This window comes from Pygoscelis adeliae, unplaced genomic scaffold, assembly GCF_000699105.1.
Source record: "Pygoscelis adeliae isolate BGI_AS28 unplaced genomic scaffold, ASM69910v1 Scaffold207, whole genome shotgun sequence".
Lineage (NCBI taxonomy): Eukaryota > Metazoa > Chordata > Aves > Sphenisciformes > Spheniscidae > Pygoscelis > Pygoscelis adeliae.
Genome location: NW_008825160.1, coordinates 2,803,769 through 2,828,954, shown reverse-complemented (window position 1 = coordinate 2,828,954; position 25,186 = coordinate 2,803,769). Strand labels below are relative to the sequence as shown.

General features: G+C 38.6%; 1 protein-coding gene across 1 annotated transcript in view; it reads right to left on the bottom strand.

Moving 5' to 3' along the window:
• The window catches only part of LRGUK (leucine-rich repeats and guanylate kinase domain containing), a 55,580-nt gene extending 32,563 nt beyond the window's left edge, over positions 1-23,017 (bottom strand). Inside the window, exons 1-12 of the mRNA XM_009328698.1 lie at positions 22,808-23,017; positions 21,550-21,657; positions 20,824-20,905; positions 19,671-19,771; positions 18,835-18,916; positions 15,398-15,522; positions 11,826-11,969; positions 9,505-9,585; positions 7,975-8,061; positions 7,221-7,327; positions 2,889-3,008; positions 14-110 (exon numbers count right to left, since the gene is read on the bottom strand). Coding sequence (XP_009326973.1) covers positions 14-110; positions 2,889-3,008; positions 7,221-7,327; positions 7,975-8,061; positions 9,505-9,585; positions 11,826-11,969; positions 15,398-15,522; positions 18,835-18,916; positions 19,671-19,771; positions 20,824-20,905; positions 21,550-21,657; positions 22,808-23,017 — 1,344 coding nt within the window. The remainder of the gene's footprint in view (positions 1-13; positions 111-2,888; positions 3,009-7,220; positions 7,328-7,974; positions 8,062-9,504; positions 9,586-11,825; positions 11,970-15,397; positions 15,523-18,834; positions 18,917-19,670; positions 19,772-20,823; positions 20,906-21,549; positions 21,658-22,807) is intronic.
• Between the last annotated feature and the right edge of the window lie 2,169 nt (positions 23,018-25,186).

The window sequence follows — 25,186 nt, the reverse complement described above, 5'->3', positions numbered from 1 at the left end:
GTCAGGTACTTACTGTGTTCACCATTTTGTCAAATGCTTCTTGAGAAACGAAATAGTAATCAAGTCTGTTTTCTTCACCAAAGTAAGCTGCCCTGGTAGTGTGACAGGGACTGGAAGATATATGGTATAATAAACAAATAACCTGTTTTCAATCATAGAAGCAGCTATGGAATAGGAAGGGGGGAAAGGGAGAATACCACAAATCATTTTATTTTTAAGAAGAGAAGAAATATGAGAAATATAAAGATGTGCAAATCATACCACTAATGCCACATATTTGAAAGATTAACCCATAAATAAAAAAAAAAAAAAGTTTAAATGTAACATTACATTTTGGCTATAAATCCCCCCCAACCCCAGATAGCCTGAACTGAAGCTGTCACAGCACCCTGTAATAGAGAAATGATGAAACAATTTTTTTTCCAGTTATGTCAGCTTGTGGATGATATAAAGTAGAATCCTAAATATGGAAAAGGAAATTAGGAGTTAGGCTGAAATGTGAGGTTAAGAAAGAGATATAAAGACCAACCTTTAAATGGACCCCTAATAGTAAGGGGAGAAACAATCCTGAAACTAGGGAGATAAGTGGGATACAAGGCAGGAAAAGTAATTGCCTGCCACCACGTAAGGACAATAGGATAAACCTCAGATACATGAGCTTACCACTAGGATGAAACACTAAAAAAAAAAAAAAAACCCAAACAATACCAAAAAAACCCAGCTAAGTCAATGCATGTACCAATTTTAGATTAAAGTATGCAGTGGCTCATGTTCTATCTTAGGAAATTGTATTTTGCTACTTGTTTCTGCTTCAGTTTTGTTTTTAATTTTTACATTGTAGGATAACAGGAACAGAAGTGTGATGTGGAGCTTTGGCACTGATTCACACCGACAACATTTTAACTCTTTGACTTCTGCTGGCTTGTCCTGGAAAGTGTGGCAAAAAATATACCAGGCAAAAAATATACCTGGTAGATACTATACTATCTACCAGGCCATTTCTCTTCATTTAAGGTAGCCAAGTTATAAACTATTAAGAACTTTAGTCTATAATGCAGAGCTTGACAGATCTTAACTATCACGGCATTAGAGGGTGCCACTTGCTTTTATCAGCAAGCTGTGGCAAATGAGAACAGTGTGCTACACATGGACTCTGTAAAATTTCACTTCAAAGACCTGATTTTCTTTAAGATATTATGAACGCATCCAGCTTAAAGGTCATTCCTGAGCACTAGCCAGATGGTTTGAGGGTCCAATTTCACTTTATTTTTTGAAACACTTTTAAACATTACAGCCTTTTTTAATTGCAAGGCCGTGTTTACATTCAAACTGCCTTGCATGAAATACATTTTTAATGAGTGGAATGTTTGAAACTTAAAAGTGTAAGCCATAAAATTGCTTAAATCTCCACTGAATAATTAAAATACAACTTTGCTTTATGGTTGCAATTTTCTGCTCTGTTAAGATTCTGTCTCTCTTCCTTTTTTTTTTCCCCTCATGCATAAAACTTTTAGGAAATAAAATACACAGTATAAAAACAATGCTCTTAAAAACCACATAGTGCTAGGAAAATTTCAATTGGTATTCAATTAGTTTGTAATTTCCAATCTAGTCTTTCAAAACATAGTAGTTGCTTTAAAGAAAGGCAAAAAGTCCTTTCTCCAGTCACATAACCTTGACAGATCTTTTCTTAAAATGTCCTTTCAACTTGCCAGTTTAATGATCTAATCCAGCAAGTGGCTATAATCTGAGCACAGAGCAGACAGAAATATATATAGGCTCCTTCACCGTGGTGTATTACGTTAGAGAAGGCAGCTACTGCTGGACATCACATCAACATGCAGAGCATGGTCCTGTGATGCTAAGAGCTCTGAGGAATCATTCTCGCATATGCACATGCCCGTGGTCCCTGTCTTACAACTCACCACTTCAGTACCTAAGAGTGCACAAATATAGACCCAGGTCCTGTTGTGGCAAACGCTATACATGTGAAACTACGGCCAGAGTCTGGTTAAAAATGAATGGATAAATTCGTGTAATAAAAAAAAAGAGAAAATAGGGGAGAGACAATATAACAGGAACAGAGACCAGTGCCGAATAGTGTGTGTTATAGGACCTATGAAAGTTAGGTACTGTGGAGAATGGAATGGGTGGGCAAGAGGAACAGCTTGCACCACCTAATTTTAGGCAACAGATAGTGGTGATCTAACTTAGCCAGACTTCCTATCTATCTACTGTGCACTGAAAATAGGTAGATACCTCAGGGAAGCGATTCACAAAGGCTGAATCTCCCTTGTGAAGAGAGAGTTTCTCTCCACTAAATACACAGGGAGCCCAAGGCGGTAAGGATCATAATTCAGGCCTTTCAGATATGGAGAATTAGTCCTCCCAGCAGGTGGTGAAGTCTGAAAGGTGCCATGTGCTTTGATAACGCTACTCACAGGATAATAAACCGGTCCAGCAATTGCACTTGCTTCCTTTTCTAGCTTCTGGATGCAGTTTGCACATGCATGCTAATGTGTTTATATGCAGGTACATTAGAAAAACTAAGAGAAATGCATACATATCTAAACAGATGCTTAGGTTGAGGGGCATTAGTGAGGATAGATAGATCAATAAAAGGAATGCTAAATGACACATTTTTGTTTGTTTGTTTGTTTGCTGTTCACCTTTGAAAAGAACATGATAATTTAAATAGCTTTTCTTTTAAGGAAGTATTTGATGACTTCAGGCAATCAAGCTCTGGGAAGAGATAAAATGCATAGCAATGAACATTTATTGGTTGTCTTTAACTTTTAACTTCTTGGTTTTTTTTAAAGAAAAGCAAACCAGCAGCAATTCTAGCTTTGATCACTTGGTGTTCTTTTAAACTTATGGAGCAAACTTACCCGTATCTGAAGAAATTGTTGAACTGTCTGCAGATCTTATGAGTGAGTTCTCTCTTACCACAGGCCAGAGGGCCAACTAATACCAGCATGGGGTAGGGAGCATCAAGACTAGGTAAAGTGCTACAAGAAAGGAAAACAAAGAGCCATTACATTACCTACAAATGGAGTCTTCAGCAACTTTGTATAAAGCTTCTGCAGACTTGATCATCACTTCAACTAATCTCATCTCTCTATCACACTATTCACATTGTTCACAGTGTAGACAAAAGTCAGGAGAAGCGTGTGCTCAGTTTGACATGCTCTAAACATAAAAATAGCACAAAATACAGCATTAAAGACCCCTGGGTCTCTTTTGCAAAAGGAATAATGTTACGTCTACTATAATCTTTTCTGATTTATAGCCTTTTCTAAAGCTCCCTCTGCAGTTACGGTGTTGCTGGGATTTGTTTAAGAGTTTTCCAAGTCTGTCACAGAGATGGTAGCATTTTAATGATCAGGATAAGAAGCCTAGCATGAACCTGGACTCAGTCCTACAAACGTTTACACACTCCTGCATGTAATCTTGCTGACTTCCATGGCCTTGCCAGATGAAGGTGGAAATTTGTAGAGAGTTCTTCAATTCAGTAAAATGAAAAACACTAAGATCCTTAAACTCCACTGAACACAAACAACACTACAATAAAAGAACCCAAAGTGCTGCAAAAATACAAAGCCCTCCATTTTCTCCATGCTGAGCAGATGGTTAGATCCTCAGATTGCCACTTCCAGCTGTAAATACTAGAATGAATAGCATTGCTGCGCTTTTGAGTGTCCAGCAATCTATTTAGACAGCTAAAAATGGAATGCAACTTTGGACTCTCATTTTTAAATCTCAGCTAGATCTTAAGATTATGCAACTTGATGATACATCAGAAATAGTTGAAATAATTTCAGACCCACTTGTTTCTAACTTTAAAATTTAAATTTAGTTAAAGCTATTTATAAGTGGAAGAAAACCACCAATGTGTGTTAAGCTTCCATTTAATGTGATTTAAAACAGGTGAACACAAATTCTTGAAAACAGTATATTTCTTTTACCTTTTCTCTTACAAGGGACTAACTCTATAAGATGATAACGATCCAACACAAGCATGGAGCAAAAAGATTTCAAAGTAATGGCTTTACTCCTATTTTAGGTTCAGCAAACCAGCTCTATTTTCTACCAGATTATATGTATATAATGGGACTTGATGCCTCAGAAGCACTAAGATAATAATGCAATTCAGTCTCCTAATTCTCCTATGGAGTACTATTCTCACAGAAGAAATAACAGATACACCTAATAAATTAAGAGGCTGGCTCGAGTCTGTACATATGTGCTGTTACTAAACTGTGAAATGAACCCAGATCCTGGTTCAGTGTTCCATCCACTAGACTATTTTAAAGCAAGACAGTAGCAGAACCCCGGGGAGATTTAAGGATTTTTTACTTACCGGGACGATTGGTGACATTTACAAAACATTAGCACAACAAGCTTTTTAGCACAATACATTAAAAATACTGGAGAAGGTAAAAATACATCTTAAAAATCCTTAGCTGAATCTGTTAGGTTGTGACAATTCTGTTCAAGAAATATCTTCCTCCTCTCTTGATTATTTGAGTTGTTCAGACTGTCTTTCCCTTTTCTGACATTTGTGGTAAGGAAAAGACCAGTTTAAGACAAAATGATCCCAGGAGGTATTAGTGACAGTTGTGGATATTACAAGTGCATTATTATAAATGAACCATTTCAAAGATGGGAATTCCACGAAACATGCTTAGTGACTAGAGATTCAAAATTTATCAAGATGTAGCAGAAAGGTTCTTATTCTTGCTCAAGACCATGCCCTTCATGAAGAATGATGTCAAGGCAGGTCTGTGAAGGCAGAACACTTATCTTCAACATCGTTTTAATATATTCCTTCTCCATGCACAGAACCTGTTGCATGCTTGCAAACTGCAGAATTTTCTTCTACAAGGAAGCGTTATATCCACTCATGAAACAATATATCATTACTTGACATGATTATACTTGGAATTCAAATTCCCTTAAATAAATTTCCATTGCTCAAATTCCTCATATCCTCAAATTCCTTAGAGTTACTATTTCATCAGAAGAACATGAGGACATTTCCATAATACTATCTTTCATTACATCACCACTTACTGGTTCTCGAAAGATAAACTAAAAGTTTTGGTTTTCCTACAACTTGTAAGCAGTATCGTGTGAAGAGTTCTTGGCTCATTTAATGTGCATCTTTCACCTTTCTTTGTCTTTGGCGAGTACAGTAATACGCTGCTGTGCAAGATTAATAGATTTCAAGGCCAGAAGGGACTACTGTGATCATCTACTCAGACTCCCCTCATCACACTGGCAACAGGATTTCCCCGAGTTACTTCTTGCTTCAGGTCTGATACCTGAGGTTCCGTTAGAGCATATTTTAATTAAAAACGTTCCAGTTGTGGAGAATTCTTGGTACCCTTGGTAAATTGTTCCAATGGTTAATTACCTTCGTTGTTAAAAATAATCATGCTCTGTTTCTTCTCTGAATGAATTTATCCTCAATAGCCAGATACCAAGTCTCATCATGTACTTGCCCAATAGAGTGAAGAACCCTCTGTTATTAAATTTCTGCTCCCCATGTAGCAGTTATAACTATGATCAAGCTACCTTTTTAAATGTCATGTGCATTTATAGTAGGGGAAAAAATACACAAAATATTGTTCAGCGGTGTGTTACCGTGTAATTAAAGATAGAATCACAAGGCACACAGAGAGAGGGAATGGCATAAGAAACTTAATGCTAATGTTTTCTGACCGCAGATTATGCAACAACATAAGTTTTTGCTTTGTTTTCAGGTTTTATTTTTAATAGCGGTATTACTAAAACAGAATTAATTATAATCTCATCTAAAAATATAGATGCAAATGAACTATACCAATCTGGTTCCAATAAGCATTTTGTAGTGTAGAAGACTGTAACGCATCATCATTAGGAAGATTTCATTAATGACTCTGTTGTGTGCTTTCCAGCTGAGCATGGGCAAACATTCAAAGCATCATTAAGAATTTCGGTCAGTACCATAAATGCTGGTCTGCATGTTTATATGTTTGTGTGTGCAATACCTCTGACAGAAGACAGAATTGTTTCTTTCCAGCAATGAAGATACACATACACAATCCAATAAACAAATATTTAAATACAGCTTATATCTGCATTGGAAGAAATCCATGCCTTTAGGTAAAACCATTGTGCTTTTTTTTTTTTAAGAAATCTCCAACCCTGCAAAACAGTAAATAAATCTTCAGGTTTTTTTTAATAGGCTGTTAAGAATTCTCAGAGCTATCATCGCCACTGGGATGGTTCCTGTCTTTCATTGACAATCCCAGAAAACACAAGACTCGCAATGAAGATATTCTAAAAATATAAATTTCTGAGTTACTAAATCATGGATCTTAAATCAGGTTACCCATTATGAATTAAGATGTCCAAAATGGTGCTAAAACAGGGGCACAAAAGTTGATCTCAGTGCCCACTGTAGCCAACATAATAATAAACCACGTATATTTCATAGTATCTTCCATCAGAGTATGTCAAAGCATTTTCCAAGCATTCATCAAGCAAATATCGTAACACATCTTCAGAACTGCGAAGTATGGCTATTTCCATTTTCTAGATGAGAAATGAGACTGAGAGAAGTCACCTGGCATGGCAATGGCAATGTTGGAAAAAGAACGTTGATTTGCCTCTCCCTTCTACGCTTTAAGTGGCAGTCAGCATCGTCTCCTCCCAAAGGCAGAAGTAGCTGGACTTCCCGGAGTACAAACTTGAAAATTTCATCTTATGAATATAAAATGTGCCCCAAAGCCACAAAATAAAGCCATTTTGCTCACAATGGGATGCCAATAGTGTGAAGAGAAGGAATAAGCAGAATAGGAAGAAATGTTTTACAGCTCTCTTCTCCCTCTAGATATTTTTAAATTGCCTTTGGGTATTGATAGAATTTTTGCATCTTTCATTTATGGTGCAAATGGCCATCTGTTTCAACAGATTGTTTAAAAGAAATGGAGCTGTGGACAATCTGTCTCAGACTTTAGAGGTGAATGACTAACTTCATTTCATAATCAATTTCAACCAAATAAGATTTGCCTAATTTCCAGGCTGCTACCAGAATACTATGGAATGTCTCTTCTTCATTAGATTAATTTAGAGGTGAGAGAGGGACAGAAGAATGTCCCTCTAAATATGACAACATATTCTGCTTTACTTGAGTGCCACCCTCAGGAGCTGATGTGAAGTGGAGGTAAGCTTACCTGTCAAAGATTCTCTGGGGCTGCAGCATGCTATACATAACATGAGTCATATGATCTTTAGCAGCAACGACTTCTGGAGGAGGATCATATTTATTCACAGCAGCAACCTGTTTCCACGGTTTAGGGCCAAAAGAAAGACGAGCAGTGATGTAATTGTTTCCAGCTGCAATATGCTTCACAGATCACTATGAATACTGATGGCTTCATATTTATGAGGGTCAGTCTTGGTATTTGGGTTGTCTGTGAGCACTCCACAACATAAATCTTTTCAGGGGATTAAGCATAATTTGATAGATGGATAGAAGGCAGCCAGACGTAGCTTACTATCTTTAATATATTCAGCCTTTTACTAGAAAGCAAACAGGATGCCACATAAGATGCAAAATAATTTTCCTTAGATTTTAATTATCCATTAATTTGCACCCTCTCAGTGCTGGTGGAAGGATTCAGAGTATTTCATGAATGTAGTGCCTGTTTAGATTCACTAGCTGAGTAACAATGGCTGCTAAGTAAATTTCTTCACTGAACAAAGCTTTCAGGTAAGCTTTGCATTTTTATGTACCACAACTGCTCCAGAAATTCTGTAAATATATGTCTGGATTTAAAAGCAAAAGTCTCTGAATTTGTAGCCTATCTTGGGGGCTGAAACATGGGAGATTTGTCACACCCAAATGACTACAAAGTTACATTTGCATGCACAGTTTTTTATATTCTTTATTTAGAAAAATTCCAGAATGATATGATGTTTACATACCTTTTCTTCCACTGAAATCTTCTTGAGATCCAGTTCTGTTAGTTGGAGCAACGTGAAAATCACCAAGAGCCAATAATCCGTTTGTTCCTGAAGGACAGTTTCCACTTTGACATAAAATACTTAACTTCATCAATCTAATATTTAATTTCAAACAGTTGAAATTAAGTTGGCCTTAATACATTGCAACACAAAAAGCTTTTTACCCTGAAGGATGTCAATACACTGTACAAATTGACACACCCCCCCCCCCCCAAGCTTAGCTTCTGCAACAAAAGCTAATAGTTGTTCAAAAGTCTGCAATACATTGTTCAAAGGTCAAGATGGGAATTTAAAAATCACCACCATACCCACTAGAACGCCAAGACAGACTGCTGGAGAACCAAAAGCATTATCTGTACTGGGATTATGTAATAAACTATGGCTAATACTTTTAACCTTAGTAGTACTGTAGGAACTTTAAAAGAGAATTTGCATTATAAATTCATCATCATATATGCTTTTAAGTCTGAGACAGTAAAAAAAAAATTAAAAATCTAATTAAAAAGCTGACGCTGACAAATTCGTGAAGCTTCTTAGTTCTAAAACCAGTAAGGTCCTGTTAAAACAAGTGAAATTCAGAGAGTCATTGTAAGGTGGTTGTTGCATGTGTAAGTTACTAAAACAGTAATTGAAAGGAATAGGATCAGACTTTGCTTAGGGGAAGGACATCTAAACAGAAAAAAGCTTTCAGATCACACAGGACCAGGGGCAGCCTATTTTGGGTATTTTTTTAATGCTAATTTCATGGTGTGCCACGACAGACCATTCTCACGAAAGCCAATACAAAACTGGCAATTTCAGAAGGGAGAAGTTAAACCCTTAACTTTTTTCTTCTCTCTGACAATGGAAATCACTGTAAAATTTAATCATAATTTAGAAATCACAAAAGTCAGGATAGAATCGTCTTTGATCACTCAGGACAAATTACAAATGCATAAATCTCAAAGTCAGAATTTCTGATATTTTGCAAATGTCATTGTTGTTGATAAAATCGATGTTTAATTCATTAATTGAGGAATATTACAGGAGCCATAAATGAGAACTGAGCAAATCCTAAAGAAGAAAAGAAGATACAGATTCCAGAGACACATGATTTTAAAAGGGGTACTATTAAGTTCCTTTGAGCTTTTCCCAGGAACAATCAAGTACAGACCTTCAAAGTAAACAAAAAGGGGATCTTTTCCCAAACAAAAATCACGGCATACTGTGAGTACAAACACTTAAATGGATTCACAAATGCAATTAATAAAATCCATGGATTTACTACATATTAAACACAACGATTCATATGCAGCTTTGGTTCAGACAAAGTTCCCAGACAAAGGTGGGTAACCATACCAGGGAAACCATCACTCATCATTTCTTGTACTCGTTGCCTGAAATGAGCTGGCCACTCTCAGAGATAGAAACTGTGGCTATATAGATTCTGGTGTGACCCAAAACAGCAGTTCTAGGTTCTTAGTTTTGGCTTCCTCTTTAGTTCTTTCTTACCTGTACAGGATTTTTTAAAAGATTTAAAACTCTGAGGAGAGGCAGATCTTCAATACATTCAAGTTCACGCAGCTCTGCAATCTAATTAGTGACAGAAACAGAGCATAAATCAGCAGCAACAGAATCCATGATAACTATGGGGGAAAAAAAGTATTTTAATCCCTGCTCTTAAAATCTGGACATAAAAAAAATTCATTATACCTACAAAATGGGTATACATGTTAACTGCATTCAATAAGGCACTTCTAGTCACAAAAGGCAGACAACTTCGATGTTAGCTGGAGAAACAGTATAATACAGACAGCAATTTCAAACCACCTGCGTTTTCCCAGTTCTTTCAAATGTCAAGCCCTAACACATTTAGCTTTTATGTGGCTGATGTGCTTAAGTGAGGCAATTCTGCAGTTATATTTGCACTTCAGTTGACTAGCAAAAAAATAATTCCTTCTAAGAAGAGTTTCTTTTTACTGGAGCTTGAGTTCATCCTACCTAACTTGCAGCACTTGACTGAAAAGCATCAGCATAGTTGTCCTCATCTGTCTGTGTCCAGAGGGTGCTGCCTTCCACTTAAGGTCTCATCTATCCACAAAGGAAACCTGGGTTGGCTGCACTCAGGCACATCAGGTAAGCATTAAAAGTTACGTGGGATTAATCAAAGTTTGTGTGCCCAAAGCAAAGTCACACTAGAGGCACTCATGCTAGACCCTGAGCGAACAGTTGTAAGGCTCTCAATTAAAACAAAATGGGTCAAATGGAATTCACGTCGCCTCATTTTAGCCATCTGTTAAGTTAGCCCAAGTCAGTCGCTTAACCTCACTTTATAATCAGTGGAGAGAGGCAGTTCCAGAGGTCATCTGATCCACAGTAGGCTGGGATGAATTGCCTTGTAAGGATACCTGTTTTTCCTCCACCGCTGAAAGACTGAACCTAGAAGACTTCAGATTCTACCCCTAACTTATACTCAGCTTATTTAAAGTGTCTAAAAACATAAACCTCAACCATGGCCTACCCAATATTCATTTTGAGATAACAAGATGCCCACCACGGAACAGTTTTGACCGAGTTAAATGTCATTTGGGTGGATTTCCTAAATAAATCATAGAATGCCAACAGTCAACATTTGAAAATCACTGAACATGTATATGAGAGACATGGTTTGCAGATAAACCTATGGTGTCCATTTTTGAAAAATCAAGCATTTAAGATCACTCTGGGTGATAGTGAGCTGAAGTAACTCAGATATTTCTGTGTTAATTAATTAAATTCTCTTTAAATTATTCTTCAGAAGGAAATGTTCAAAAAATGGTGACTCATTAAACAGTTTCAATAACATCATTAAAAGAGGCAAATTTTGATGAGGTAAAATTAATAGCTTTTGCGTGCCGTAAAGAACAGTGGCAACTATATGAGGCAATGGAAGTGGTGTTATTAATGCTAACAGCAACCACACTATTAGTTAGTTTCCTGTCTTGTGCAACTGATGTACCTTTAAATGTCAACCTGAACACCGTGTGAGAAAAAGAATTCATAGTGTCTTGAATTAAATCCTGTAAATTTATGTTGCAAGTGGGGAAAAATGACAGAAAATGTTCAATTCCTGGTTTATATTTTTATTTCTTATTTTCTTAGATTTTTTTTTCACATGCAGATCTGTCTGTGATGTCAAAATGATTCATGAATTGACGGTCTTTTCAGTTAAGGACCCTGGAAGCTCAATATCAAAAGTATTATGTATATATGGCTTGAGTTTCAAAATTCAAATACAAATGAGTTAGATTACATCATTGTACTTCCAGTGAAAATTCTGCTGCATAACAAAAGTCACTTTATAACAGAGTACCTGCAGTTCTGCCTTACAGGAAGTTTCCAGCTGAGAGCTCAGAAGAATCTGTGGTCATAAAACTGGGCTGAGAGATATTAGCAAACCCTCCTGAGGCCTGAGTGTTGAAAAGCTGTGATGTAAGTAAAGATCCTCAAGAATAATCAAGCTGAAAAAGCTGCATACTCATCCCTATCTTATCCACCCAAGGGAGCACTGTTCGTTCTTTATGGATGTGAGCACTAAATACTACAGAAGTGATACCTACATGAAGATAAACCCATCTAGAGATATTAAATAAGGCCTGAGGAGTACACTGTCAAGCAACATGTGAAACAGTATTGCAGTAAAATACCAAAGGAAAAAATGTCATCTTTTCTAATATTCATTTCTTGCAGTGTTGTAAGATTTTTTTGATTAAGCCTTAAAGGGATTGAATTTTAGGAAAAAAAAAAAATTATGCATTCTTAGAAAAAGCTGAGATCAATATTAAGTACGCTACCTGGTTATCCTCTAGGTTGATCATGTCTAGTAGATCATGTTCCTCCAACCCTTCTAGACTAGTTATTTTATTGCTAGATAGGTCCAGCTTCTGTAGAGTTTTCAAGCTGTCCAACCCAGTTATCTTCTCAATCTGGTTGGAGTTCTAAAAGGAAATGAAAGCATATAAACTGTTGATAAAGTTCTACAGATGGAAAACAGCATTCCTGAGGAAGAACAGAGTTCATTTTATTATTGAGAATCCTATTACAAATAGGCCTTTTATGCATTAGCCCCATCTTCATCTTGAGATGACATATTACAGCTTTCCATACTGCTCAAGGAAAAAGGAATCAGCCATCTTCTGATTAACTTATCTTCAAATCACCTTGAATAGCAGCGAGAGACAACAGCAATAAAAAGAGCTCTAGCATTCTTTTAAAGCTGATACTGGCTAAAAGATACTCTTGTCACTATCCAACTCAAAATTTAGAAAATAGATATGCACATAAAATTATAGAATATATATACATAAATACATAGATTTTCCCTCTGTAATCATGGTTAAATTTACACTTATAATTACAGAATAAATAATGAAAATATTATGGTAGAACAATACAGTACTGTCTTCTTTGGACTACAGGCAGTCTATAAAAATATCTTTAGGATACACAAGTTCATCTTAATGCATACTAAATGAAGGCAGACTTTATCTACTGTCAGTGACAGCATGCACAGAAATGTTAAAAAAACCCAACAAACCCACCTTACTGTAAGTTCATCTAGACTCTAACACAAGAAATGACCCAAGCTTTTGAGAACTCATAACCAACTACCATTGTTTTACATTCCTTCCAAACAAGGTACAAGATAAAAGACCTACATTTCTCACTGGACGCCAGATGGCTTCATTTCTCAGGGCCTCACAAATCATATACTCATTTCTGCTACGAACTCCAAATAGGTACAACATGCTAGGTTCTGTACTCATCTTTGTCCCAGTGGCCACACATACCCAGATGGCCTCTCAGCACGATTCTTTCTGTATAACCTTGCAAGTTATATTTTTCCATCAGCATCACCTTGTGCTGAAAGCTTAGAAGCCTCATATTCTATTAATAAATATTTAGGAACTATTGGAATAAATAAGCCAGCTGACTCTAACGTTAATCCAGTTGTCTGTCCTTGACATTTTTCCTGACTTTTAAATGTTTAATTAGGTTATTAATAGCATGGAGGCTCCCTCTTCTCTTCCTGTTCTTCGTTAGACCTCTGTTTAATAGGATACAGCTCAGAGCTCTAGTTGCAAAATGCTACGCAAGAGGTGCACATAAAATTCTGTGAACAAAAGGGATTTGTGTAGAGATCCTTTTTTGCGAAGCATAAAATTCCTGAGAGTCCAGTTCATTAGAGCTACACTTCTAATTTTTTGCAAACATAAGCAGAATAAAGGCCTTTCGGTATAGCTACGCAGTATTTACAGTTTTTGAAGCCTTTCTTCCAAACTTCAGACCTTACTACTCTTTCAACCTAAAAAGCTCAAAGGAAAAAGGAAAAGAAAGCTGAATCAATGGGAAGAGAGGGGATCACTGCTGCCATGAAAAAAGAACTGCATTTTATTATAATTAGTAAAAGAAAATGCTATGCTAAATCTATTTACATAATTTCCACATAACTGTCTACTTTGCTAATTAAAAAAGACAAGCAGTTGTATAAATAATCAAGTCAGCATGTAAGAACCAAAACTGAAGAACATGTTCATATTAATAAGGTTTAGCTGTTAACACAACCTCCAAAACATCTTACAGCACACATAATCATTACTAACAGAATTATTATTAGGCCTTTTAACAGATGAGGAAGTCAGTGCACACAATGGTTGAACAACTTACTGTAGTACTCCCTGAAGAAAGCCTTTAGAGAAAAGATCTTCCTGTCAGCTTAGATTGGCAAAATCATGTCTAAAAGTTCTGAAAGGAGCTATAGGAGTATGACAATCTGAGTTAATCTTATCCACTAAAAATGAGACAAAATTCAGTTTTATTGCCACTAAGGACATAACTGGAAGCTACTGAAGGTATTATATATCTGAAATATAAGTATATTAAAAATACGTTACTGAACACTATTTGAATATATTATTCAAAACATACTACTGTCCACTTTTAAACGTGAATACCTTTCCTGAATATCAAAGCAGTAATAAGTACAAGGGCCAATCAGGCCTTGATGGGTACAGACCTTAGTTACTCTTTTCTATATCAATTACTACAGAACAGAAGAAAAATCTTTAAAATTTTAAAGGGATTGGAAAAGAATATTTCTATTCTTGATAAGGGAGTCATTTGCTTTACCTAAAATATTTATGTAGGTGCTTAAGACTAATGTAGCAAATACGAGCATATTTATATGTATAGTTTTTTGGTACTCATTTTTAAAATCCCATTAAATATTTTTTAAATTATTATTACAAAGTAAAACCTATTAAGAAGTAGCCTGTTATATTTTATACCAACTGCATTGCATTAGAAATACTTTTTGCTTGTGTTTCTGCACAACCTCTATATTGATGGCTCTTAACCTATTAAGTATCTCAAAATGATTCAGAAGAAAGCATTGGTATTATTAAGGACACTTTACAAACATGGAACTGAGGAACACTGAGATAAATGCCTTCCCAAGACCTGTAAAAGAGCAAGATGCATGCCAACAAGCGTAGGCTTTGACAGATAGAGGTGTCTCTCTGGGCTAGTTATCCTTGGCTATCTTCATAACCAACAGAGAGAAACAGGCACTTCCAAGGCCTGATGCATCTTGTGTTAATGCAGGTGTCAGCAGCTGGATCAGAACAATGAAATATTTTAAGTGTCCATTTCTCCCCACTGAATTTTGAGGCAGGAGAGAACAACTAGTTCACATGCAGTTGTCTGCGCTGCAGAAAACTGAAGCCAGATAAGATAAATCTCGCTAAAGCATCTAGAAAGGTAACCTAGAAATGTTGTATTTAAACAAATATACCCTAGATATCTTGATGGAAAGCTGGCAATATAAAGCTTCCAATCTCATTACAAGATCCTTAAAAAAATTAAACAAAGATCCTTTAATAATATATCAGATTTGCATCCTAAACTTGACTTGTTTTCTAAAATGAATGCAGGCTTCTCAGTCCGCGCTTTTCCCTCTGCTGTCCCAGCTCACTGCTGCCATGAACACAACTTTATGAGGAAGTTGAATACTGTTCGTATTGTGGGACTTGCAGAGTAAGTAACCTCTAACACATCACCTAAGCAACAACAAAACCTACGCAGAGCAAATGCAAAATATCTTTGGAGAAATTCAAAACCCAGCTGGACAAGGCCCCGAGCAACCTCCGCTGAAGATGGCTCTGCTTTGAGCAGGAAGCTGGATCAGATGACCTTCACAGCTCCCTTTTAACCTGTATCATTCTATGATCCTGTATTAGTAAAAAAATGTGTCCAGTATTATACATTTCTCTGAAAATTTGTTATGTAATTACCTTCACATTTATTAAGGCATTGATATATTGATAAAAAACAGACAGAAAAACAACTAGAATTACTTCTTTCTTACCAGATTGAGTATTCTGATAGGTAAATTCTCAAGGCCGCTGATTGCAATGAGTCTGTTGTGTGACAAACTAAGATGAGTCAGACTGTGACACTTCTCCAGTCCTCTTATCTCCTCTATGTTATTAACTACACAGAGGTTTTTGCACTTAAGGAAAATAACTGAACGCAAAACCTTAGCAATAATTAGTAGCTAAATTAGCCAATGGAGCTGAATTTTATGGTAAAGGGAGCTGGACATCAAATGCTTCATGCTAAGTAGTTTAAAATCCCGGCTGCTCACATCCACCCCTTTCTGAAGCTTACTGCCTCCTTGTTTGACTGACGCAGCTTTTTGTGGGGCTGCAGGATAAGCGACACTGATCCAGCTAGAACCATCCTCCCCTCCTTTTTGGAGGAGCTTTTAACTCAGATAATTTCTGTGACCTGGTTTACAGTGCAGCCCTTCAAGCTGGCATAACTGGGCTAATGGCAAATCAAGAAAGTAGTGGAAATGAGGGAACAGGAGTGTGGGGAAGGAACCACTTTGCCAGCATCTTGCAAAACTACGCTGTACACCTCTGGTCTTCTCATCAGATGCATATGCACAGGCTAAAACATAGGGGTCTTTATGCCTTTGACTTTAACTGCGCACCAGTCATGTTAGGTCAGCTGTAGAATACAGGCACATGGCTGAGTCACCAGAGGAAGGCACGATCTTTTTATGTCTATGGAGTACTTAACATGGCTCCAAACTGACCTTGACCTTCAATCTTTAGACACAAATTATCCAAGTAATAACAGGCGATAGTACTATATGGGGCTATTTCACTAACTTATACCTGCTCTATACTGGCCATCTGTACTGAAAGGGGAAAGTGTATTTTAAATTAACATTAATCTCAAAACCAGCAGTAAAAGTAGTTAGGATTCCTCTCAGCAAACTTCAGCACTAACATAACTACCCAGATTCCTTAAACAAAGCGTGTTTCCTTTGACAACAAGCTATCTCAGATTGCTCTCTTACAATGGGATGAACTGCAGCGGTACCTGACTCTGTATCTCTCCACTGTACCGAAATCAGATAACTCTGATCCAGGCATCTAATTGTTTGGTTAGGCAAGAAGAATTGCACTTGTATTGTAAGTGTCCAAGCTGGAACTAGTTACATAAAAAAACCAAGAAATGTAACTGAAAAAAATAGCCAGAACATGCAGGACACAGAGAAATGCCTTTAGGCAATCACAGAATAAAACATTTTTCATTGACTTGAGAGAATGAACTCTGCCTGCAAAGAGGGCAAGTGAATTTTCATTCCCATTTCTAGTCTTACCAGGCAGCAGACCAATTATCAGGACTTTTTTTCTCTCAGTCTGAATGATATTGTAACCAAACAAAATGTAAGCTTAGCCAGAGCCAACAGAATACTCTTTAATATCTGTGACCTAACTCTGTTTTTTCCTAACTGCGTTCCTACCTAAGGACTTAATTGTACGCTAACTAAGTTCTACACTCACAGGCCTAGATAGGGAAGGAGAGGAGGAGAAATGAGCTGGTAAGCACAGATTTATCTTTTCATAGGACCTCACACTAGGCTGTCTTTGTTATTTAGAAAAGAAACCAAAACCATCCACAGGCACTGATATTTGACAGATACTCATTGATTTGCATACAAAATGGGACTGCTGCTCTTTCAACTGAGGAGGAAAAGTTTTGGCGAGGAAAAAATATTGTTTAAGCCATAAGCACCAATATGAGGCAGCAAATTGCTCAGCACTAAAATCTAATACGATCAGTTTTAGTCTTTTAATGAATCACTATAATGCTTTGTCAGATATTATTGCCCAAGCTGTCTCCCTTTCTGGTTTGGGCAGTTTCCTCCTTGAAAACTCACTTATAATCCTGTCAGGTGTGCTTGTGTCTGCACCTGTCAGAAGAAAGTTACAATGACCTTATCATTTGCATCATAATTCACTTAAATACGGTAAGAAATAGTTAGTTACTGTCAACAAGAAATGCATGCCAAACATTTCTGCTACTGTATAACATTTAATATAGTATTTTCATTTACGATTACAAAGAACAGCTTGTTTTGTCTGCCATGTCTTCGTCGAGGAGTGCTTGACACGGGTTAGGAACAGTGCCATTTTGCTATTCTAAATTCTGCACTTCTGAATTCTGCACTTCTAAATTCTGCACTCATTTTCTTCTATTTCAGAGGGTCCCGTTGCAACTGTATGCATGAAACCGTTTTTCTCCCCATTTCAATGGCATCTTCATTGACAAATGAAGAAACTGAAGACAGCACGCTGCTGCATTGAAACCAAATGAAAAATTACCGATTCAGATCCACAGTACAAATCTCTTGATCTTTTTTCCTTTTCATTTTGCTGTATGGTTTTTGCTCTGTGATGGAAAATTAGAATTGCAAAGGGATAGTGTCTCAGTGCCATTTTCTGACAAGAATCATGTCACCTGCACACCTTGTAAAACGTGTGAATAACGTAACCTGGACGCCCTGCAAATGCTTTATCTGCTCCTACATGAAAAAGGCATTGTATTAATATCGTTTGGTAATGGGCTACTTTGAGGACAAGGGACAGAGAAAAAACTGCAACAGCCTGCTGTCTTCTCCTTTTCAGAGAGCAGAAAATCAGGATGCAATTTATGAGGCAAAGAGGAAAGGTTCACGAGCCCTCAGGAAGCAATTGTAAGTAAGGCAGCATGTCAACATGAAACTCCAGAAGACCTTTCAGAAAAGCATAAGAGAATCTTTAGGGAGACTAAGAGTACTATTGCCTTAGAGAAGTAAGCAATGAAGAAACTTAATCTGCAGGTTCACGTTTGTCTGATTCCTGCCAGAACAGTGTTTCTAATCCCACAAACAGTACCACAGTGAGAACGTGGAAGGTGTGTAGCAGAACACCTTCGCTCTGTGTACTTCCCTCAGCACACTCCAGGACGTTTTCTCTCACTTAAAGATTCTCTTCGTTGTCATTAAACAGCCTTGTCCTCCACAAAGCCTCTACAGTCCCTGTGTAATTAGCTATGTCTGAGATTAAACAACATGCAACTTTTTCAATTAAGGGAGCTTAGTGTTCCAAGCTGATTTCCTATTAACCTTTCTTATATAAAAATACTGGGATTATTTATTAGCTCTGCCATGCAAAGACAGTGTGACATGTCACTTTTTTGGTTTTACATGATGCAAAGTGGCGTTTTTTTTGTGTTCCTCTAGCAGGCTAATACCTTACATGTGTACACAAACCCCTTTAACACCAGGCACGCTTAAGTAAATTAAGATCAGTTTCACCACCAGAATTACAGTGTTTAGTCTTGCTTCTAAAGACAAAACTGACGTGAAGGAAAAATACAAAGAAAACAGGTATCCATTTGAAGCAAGCAGTTGTTCAGAAAGCAACCAAGCAACTTTTCTCCCATTCAAGTTTCCATAAAGGATACAATCCAGCAAGAGTTTAGTAAGTGACTGGTATGCTGACAAATCTCGCATTTTAGGTATTTGATTGTGTGAAAAATCTACTTCCTAAAGAAAAAAGCAGACAGAAAGTTACTTTTTTTTCTTCAGCACTTACAGCTGTCTTGTGAAACTAAACGGCTGTTACATTAAACTTGTGATCAAAGGTGTGGAAGAAATAAGAAGATCATTAATAGTAATATTGGGACATAAACAAAAAGGGTCTTTCTTATGACACATAGAATTCACATTTTGGGAACTTCCAAAACTACACGTTCTTCCAACATTATCATTAATGGTCCTGTAATTATGCATACATATTAAAAAAACTAACAAAGAAGACAGAGAAATACATAAAGGACGTATTTCAAAACAACCTCCTGCTTTTTATAACCCAAAGTGGGCAACAAGAAAACAACAGCAAAGGGAAGACTAGCACACAGCTACAATTTAAGTACGTGTTTCACAATAACGACTGGCACCAGTCAATTTGAAAGGCAGGAACTGATCCCACTAAAGGTCTGATGAATTCGACAAACAAGGAAAAAAATCTGGCTATATTTACCTCTGGCTAGAACAGTTAGCTGTACAATACACCTTCCCATGGCACGCCAGGGTTCAGAGTGTGAAAGAAAATTAAAGACTGAAACATGCAGTGTAAAATAACCAAACGTTTGGAAAAGCTATTAAAATGTCAAATGAGGTAAGAAGAATAAGGCAGGCATAAAAATTCGCTTTTGCACATGTCCGAATACAACGTCTAAATTAGATTTAGAAAACCATTTTGAATTTAAACCTATAAAATGCATTTTTTGCAACTTACCTTGAGATTTTTAGGTGGTTTAAAAATGAAATATGTAGTCAGTTCATTGTTGGAAGCATTCAGTTCTAGTAAGTGAGGCATGTGACTGATACAAGAAAGATCTAGTAACAAAACAAAATGTCAAATCCTGTACATGAACGCATAGGTAAATGCAGAGATCATCACGTCAAAATGTGATAATTACATACTATAGCAATCAAGAATCAGTTTGTAGTTACACATTCAGAAAGCAATGTTTGAAACGCAGAAATCAGATACATTAACACCCTCTACTAGAAAAAAATATGGTTCTAAACCACGAAGAATAAATATTCAAGTTCTATATTAGATTTCCATTATGTCAACTGATTTGTCTATAAGCCAGAATATAGTTTGATATTCTAGCTACCTCTAGAATGACAGAGAGACTACCTCTGTCCTAAGTTATTAATTAGTAGAGAAAAGTATTTAGGCCACTACTGAAGACTAAATGACTAGTTGCTATGGAAAAGTCCCTGCTCTGTTCAGACCTAGCCTTCACAGATAAACTGTTAGTAAAACGAGCACGAAGAAGTGCCGCCTTACAAAAGTGCTGCTATTATTGGACTCCAGCACCTCAAGTGAAATGAACTTGAAAGAAATAATGCAACAGGCTGCCATCACGGCTTATTCCTTTTGCTGTTAAATTAAAAAATGAGTTGGGGAGTACAAGGGAGAGGGAAGGAGTAGAAGATGATGGAGTATACCCCAGTGTCCATTTGTTACCTTCTAAATCCAGGATATAATTTTTTACATTTTATCACCAATGGGAAACCTTGGCAAAGGAAAGCCCAAGGCTGGCAAAACTGTACCAGACATAACTTTAAATATTATGACATCTGCACATGTAAAATCTCAACCTTAGTCTTGTATTGACATGCTTGCTTGCTTTTTCATCTTTGGATAATAAACTGGACAATAATCTCCATGATAAGCATATGCTGATACAGCTGTCTGAACGGTCCATACTTCATTCTCACGAAGATCTAGGCATTGCCTCAGCCTGTAGAGCTGGAGTAGTTACGCCATTAAAATGTGGACCAGGCTTTGCGATATTAAAGCTACATGGTACAGTGCATTTCTCATCTTAAATGATTTCACAACCCAAGAATTTACTAGTGTATTTACTACATACCATTAATTTTATTATATGAAAGTTCCAGCTTTTGTAGGTGAACGTATCTGGAGAGAATGTTAATGTCACTTAACTCACGACCCTGGAAAAAAAAAGCAAAGAGACTTTAATAACTAGCTGTGTAACCTCACCCACTCTCCCAAGAGATACACAGTAGCAGGAGACATTGAAGAGGTGCCCCAAGGTCCCTCCATCTGGATGTGTCAGAACAGGATGACATATACAGAAAGTGATGTTAGACCTGCAGACCAGCCATGAATGGAGAAAATGTCAAAAGAAGACTTTAAAACACAACCAGGAGAGATAGCTGTAGCTAGGAAAAATGCCAGAAAAACAAGGGAGCGGCAGCAAGTAATCTTTAACAAGGCACAACCATTTTAACTTTCTAAAGGGACAATGAATGCAGCATTCTCACATTTAGCATGTTCCTCTATTTTTTCTCCAGCTGGCTGAAGCAGGAAGATACATTTTCACACCCAAAGACTGGGTAAGGCAAAATGTTACTCCTGTTGCTCCTAAGTGAACAAAACAATGCCGATATGGCAGTTGTCAGCAGGAGCCACGTGTCTTGTCAAAAGTCCCATGTACATGAAACAGCATTGACAGGTAGAGACAAAAATCTGCCTCTTGAAATTTTTTTTTTACTAGACCAACTATTTGCTATTAAAAAGAGGAAACCTTTGAGCAGAGAAGCACTTTACAATGATGTTCTTTGCTTATACTTACTGAAAGTGACAGATTAAGATAAACGTATTCAATACCAGGGGCTGAGCGCCCCAGCTTGTGGAGACCCTCAGCCACAGTGTCTTCATCCAACACTCCATCACACTGACCCTACAAAATACCAGAAAGGGGGGGCAGGGAGAGGAATGGATTAAGTGGAGACTTATGAAATGAAATTCCACACTCTGTAGAATCTGGGGGCTGCTTCGGATGCAACCGGGAACAGTGTTTAATAAAAGTCCTCAATCAAACGCTGCTTTCAGTGCTCCATCGCCCCACTAAGGCACTGCACATTAGGAAAAATGACGAATATGGCCCTCAAAACAGATAAATAGAAACATGTCATGTACTAGCTCTATACATTTAAAAAGGTTCAACAATTTTTTGTTGGGATTTTTTTTTTTTTACTTTATGGTTTAAATGCACAGCTCTAAATGGGACCTGTTTGCAGAGACGTTGAGCCATGAAACTCACATTGATTATGGATGATGACATCTCAGCAAATCAGCACTAACATAACCCCAGTGTTGTACCCCAATATGCACATTATTGGAGGCCCTTTAAATTTGTTCAGCATGAGCAGCTAGCGCTACTCTTCAGAGAACAATCTTTGCCAAAGAGGGTACTTGACAGATGGCACTAATGAACCACTGCATAAGTTTAATGAGAAAATAAGCCAATGGCTTGTGAAATTCCTATGAGCTTGGAGAAGTCACACAACAACGGCTAATCTAGGGACCAAGATAAATAATGTTTCAAATGGTAACCATCTAAATTATAGCACCTACATGTTATAGCACTGGAGACTACAGATGCATTTCCATTAGGTAAACGTATGAGGGGATAATGCTGTGGCAGTGGACACTTCAGAGCCCAGCAGAGCAGGGAGAAAAAATTCACTTGGGTCCAGGGGCTTATTGAATCTCAGGGCTGGGCATATAAACAGAAAGGGGTTTAATTTGGCCATCCATATGCCATCTTATCCTTAGTCTTTATATAGCAAGGAGCGAAAGGGGCAATCCAGAACTATCCTGGACACCACAGGGATGGAAGGGACCCTAAAAAAAGGCAGAAATGAGAGGTGAAGGGCAACAGTCCAAACCAGCCTTTCCTGTCTTTGGGGAAATGAGAAATCACTACCTGGTGCCCCCATCGACTCCCCCTTCTTTCCCCCCCAACTACACTGAGCGATAAGGAGGGAAAGGGCTCTTCCTTCACAAGCACACCCCTCCCCAAATAGCTGGGGGGCACTGAGCTGAACCTCTGTGCGCTGTGACTCCTCTTCCTCTTTGTCATCCTCCTCCTGCTTGTCCTCTTGGTGAGGCAGGCTGAGCTGTGACTGCCGTAGGCTGGGCCTGTCCTGGGGCAGATTCCCAGGGATCCCGTGGGAGAGGTGTTGCAGGGGCCCATAAGAAGGGGGAAGCAGCTCACCGAGGCCACCCTCTCCCGCCTCCTCCTCGCCCCCCGCCATGACCTGTAATAAGAAGCGAGGACACGGAAGGAGCTGCGCTATCGGTGCTTCGCACTCGAGCACCACCCTGTCACCCCTCCGAACAGGCCGCCGCCATCTTGTTTGCTCTCCTGTTGTCGTGGAGACGGGAGAAGCGCCACGCCCCCTGCGGGGAAGGTGATTCGCGCCAGCCCGACAGCCAGCCAATAGAAAAGCGGCGGGTGGAGCGGTGCAGGATGGGAGTTGTAGTTCCCTGCGCGGGGCTCGCTCGTAGGGGCGGCCAGGCCGCAGAGCATTTTGGGAGTTGTAGTCCGCCTGACAGGCGGTCTCCTCAGGCGGTGCCACCCGGCTGGCAGAGATGCTTGTGTGGCTGATGGCCACGCCCATCACCCTTTCTCTTCTTCCCCACTCTTCCACAGCAGGGCTTTGCCTCCATTTGTGTGTTCCAGATCTGAACACAAACTCAATACTGTCAGACAAATAATCTTCAGGACACCGTTATCCAGCCACAAAGCTCCAGGCCGAAATGGGCTCAGTGCAAGATGGCGGCTTTGCTCAGCGGCACCGTAACAAGAACAAGGGCCCTGCAGAGGGTCTGCGGCCCTGACTTCCAGTCAGCTGTTTTAGTCATAGGCCAGTCTGGGTTGTCCTAGTTTTTGTCTGGGAGGACTGGTGACATTGACAATTCATATTGGAGGTCTCAGCCATCTGCTGGGGTGAGGGTCTGGGGCTGTTTGAAATGGTGAAGTAATGTGCTTCCTTAAGAAAAAAATCACAATTTCAGAACAGGTGGGAAAAAAATCTATATAATTTTGCTGGAAACATTTGGGAAATAATGAGCGATCAGGTTGTCACAGCAGGGGGAAGTAAAATGACAGCTTTTGAAATATTGTTGTCTTGTTGTCTTGTTTTTTTATCGCCACAGCCTGACTGGCTTCTGTGGTCAATTTGGGTTTGGGCAGTGTGTGGACCCATCTCAGCGCACAGTGCGCCCATGGGTGACAGCTGCTAGAGTGGGCACCGGTGCTGCGAACTTTCTGGGGTGATGGTTTTGTTTAGCCCTGCAAACCGCTGCTGCACCATGTTAAAAATTACTGATTTGTTAGCATTCCTCTTTCAGGAAATGGAAAGCTCACCATGTTTCGGAAGAAGAAATAAAAATCCCTGATCATAGCAAACAACAAGCTTTGGGCCACAAAAAAATATCTTACAGATACCAAGCCACTCTTAATATGTCTTCAGCAAAGACGCTAAAGAGTTTTACGCAAGCATGTTTCGTGATGAGTTGTGCACAGGAACCGCTTGGCTCCAGTCATGCCCTGTGGCAGTGAGTTCCACAAGTTCATTAGTGCAGAGAAAAAAAAAAAGAAAAGTTCTTTGTTTTCAATTTAGGCCTCATTTTAGGGTTCCCCCATTCCTGGTCCATCATCTAGCCTTCTTCTTATGTTGCAGAACAGGGTAAAATGAGAAAGTAAAGCCAGAAGACAAAGGAGGGGAGGAAGAGAAGGTCTGCCTGGATGTCTCCAAATACACGTCCCTGTGAGATAAACATGGGGAGAGCACTGCTCCTCATGGTAAAACAATTTCATGTTAGGGACAAGGGATTCCTGTCAACTGCAATGGGTCTCCAGCATGGGTCCTGACAGCCAGGTGAGCCTTGAGAGTCTTGTAATTCTGGGTTTCAACGTCACATAATTGCCTTCTCTGTGTTTGTAAAATGACACCCGTCTTTGACTGCAATGGCTATTGCTTAATAAAAAATAGAGGAAGATATAAAAACTCCTTATGGACATTATCCACTGATTTTTATCTTTGTGCTTCAGGGAAACATTATGATAACTGCAATAAAGCTACCCCAAATTACCTTCCTTCATTATCTTGCTGGCCATAAATGTTAAAATCCTTAATGAGATTTACTCCTTTTCCACTAAGCACGGCGTGCCTCCTCCCACAGCCCTCGGGGCACAGAGGCTGCCCTGCGAAGGCTCTTCTCCAGATGGTGCACGTTTAGGACTGCATTCAGGAACGGGCAGCAAAGGCAATGGCTGGAGAGCTTGGAAAAGACGGAAAATCCTGAAAGAGAAGGAGGGATCCTATCTGGGAGTATGTTTTCGGAGGCTTTTGGATTTGTTGTGATCTAGGAGAACAATTTCTGAATCGTCAGAGCTACAAAGCAAAGAGGAGCTGCTT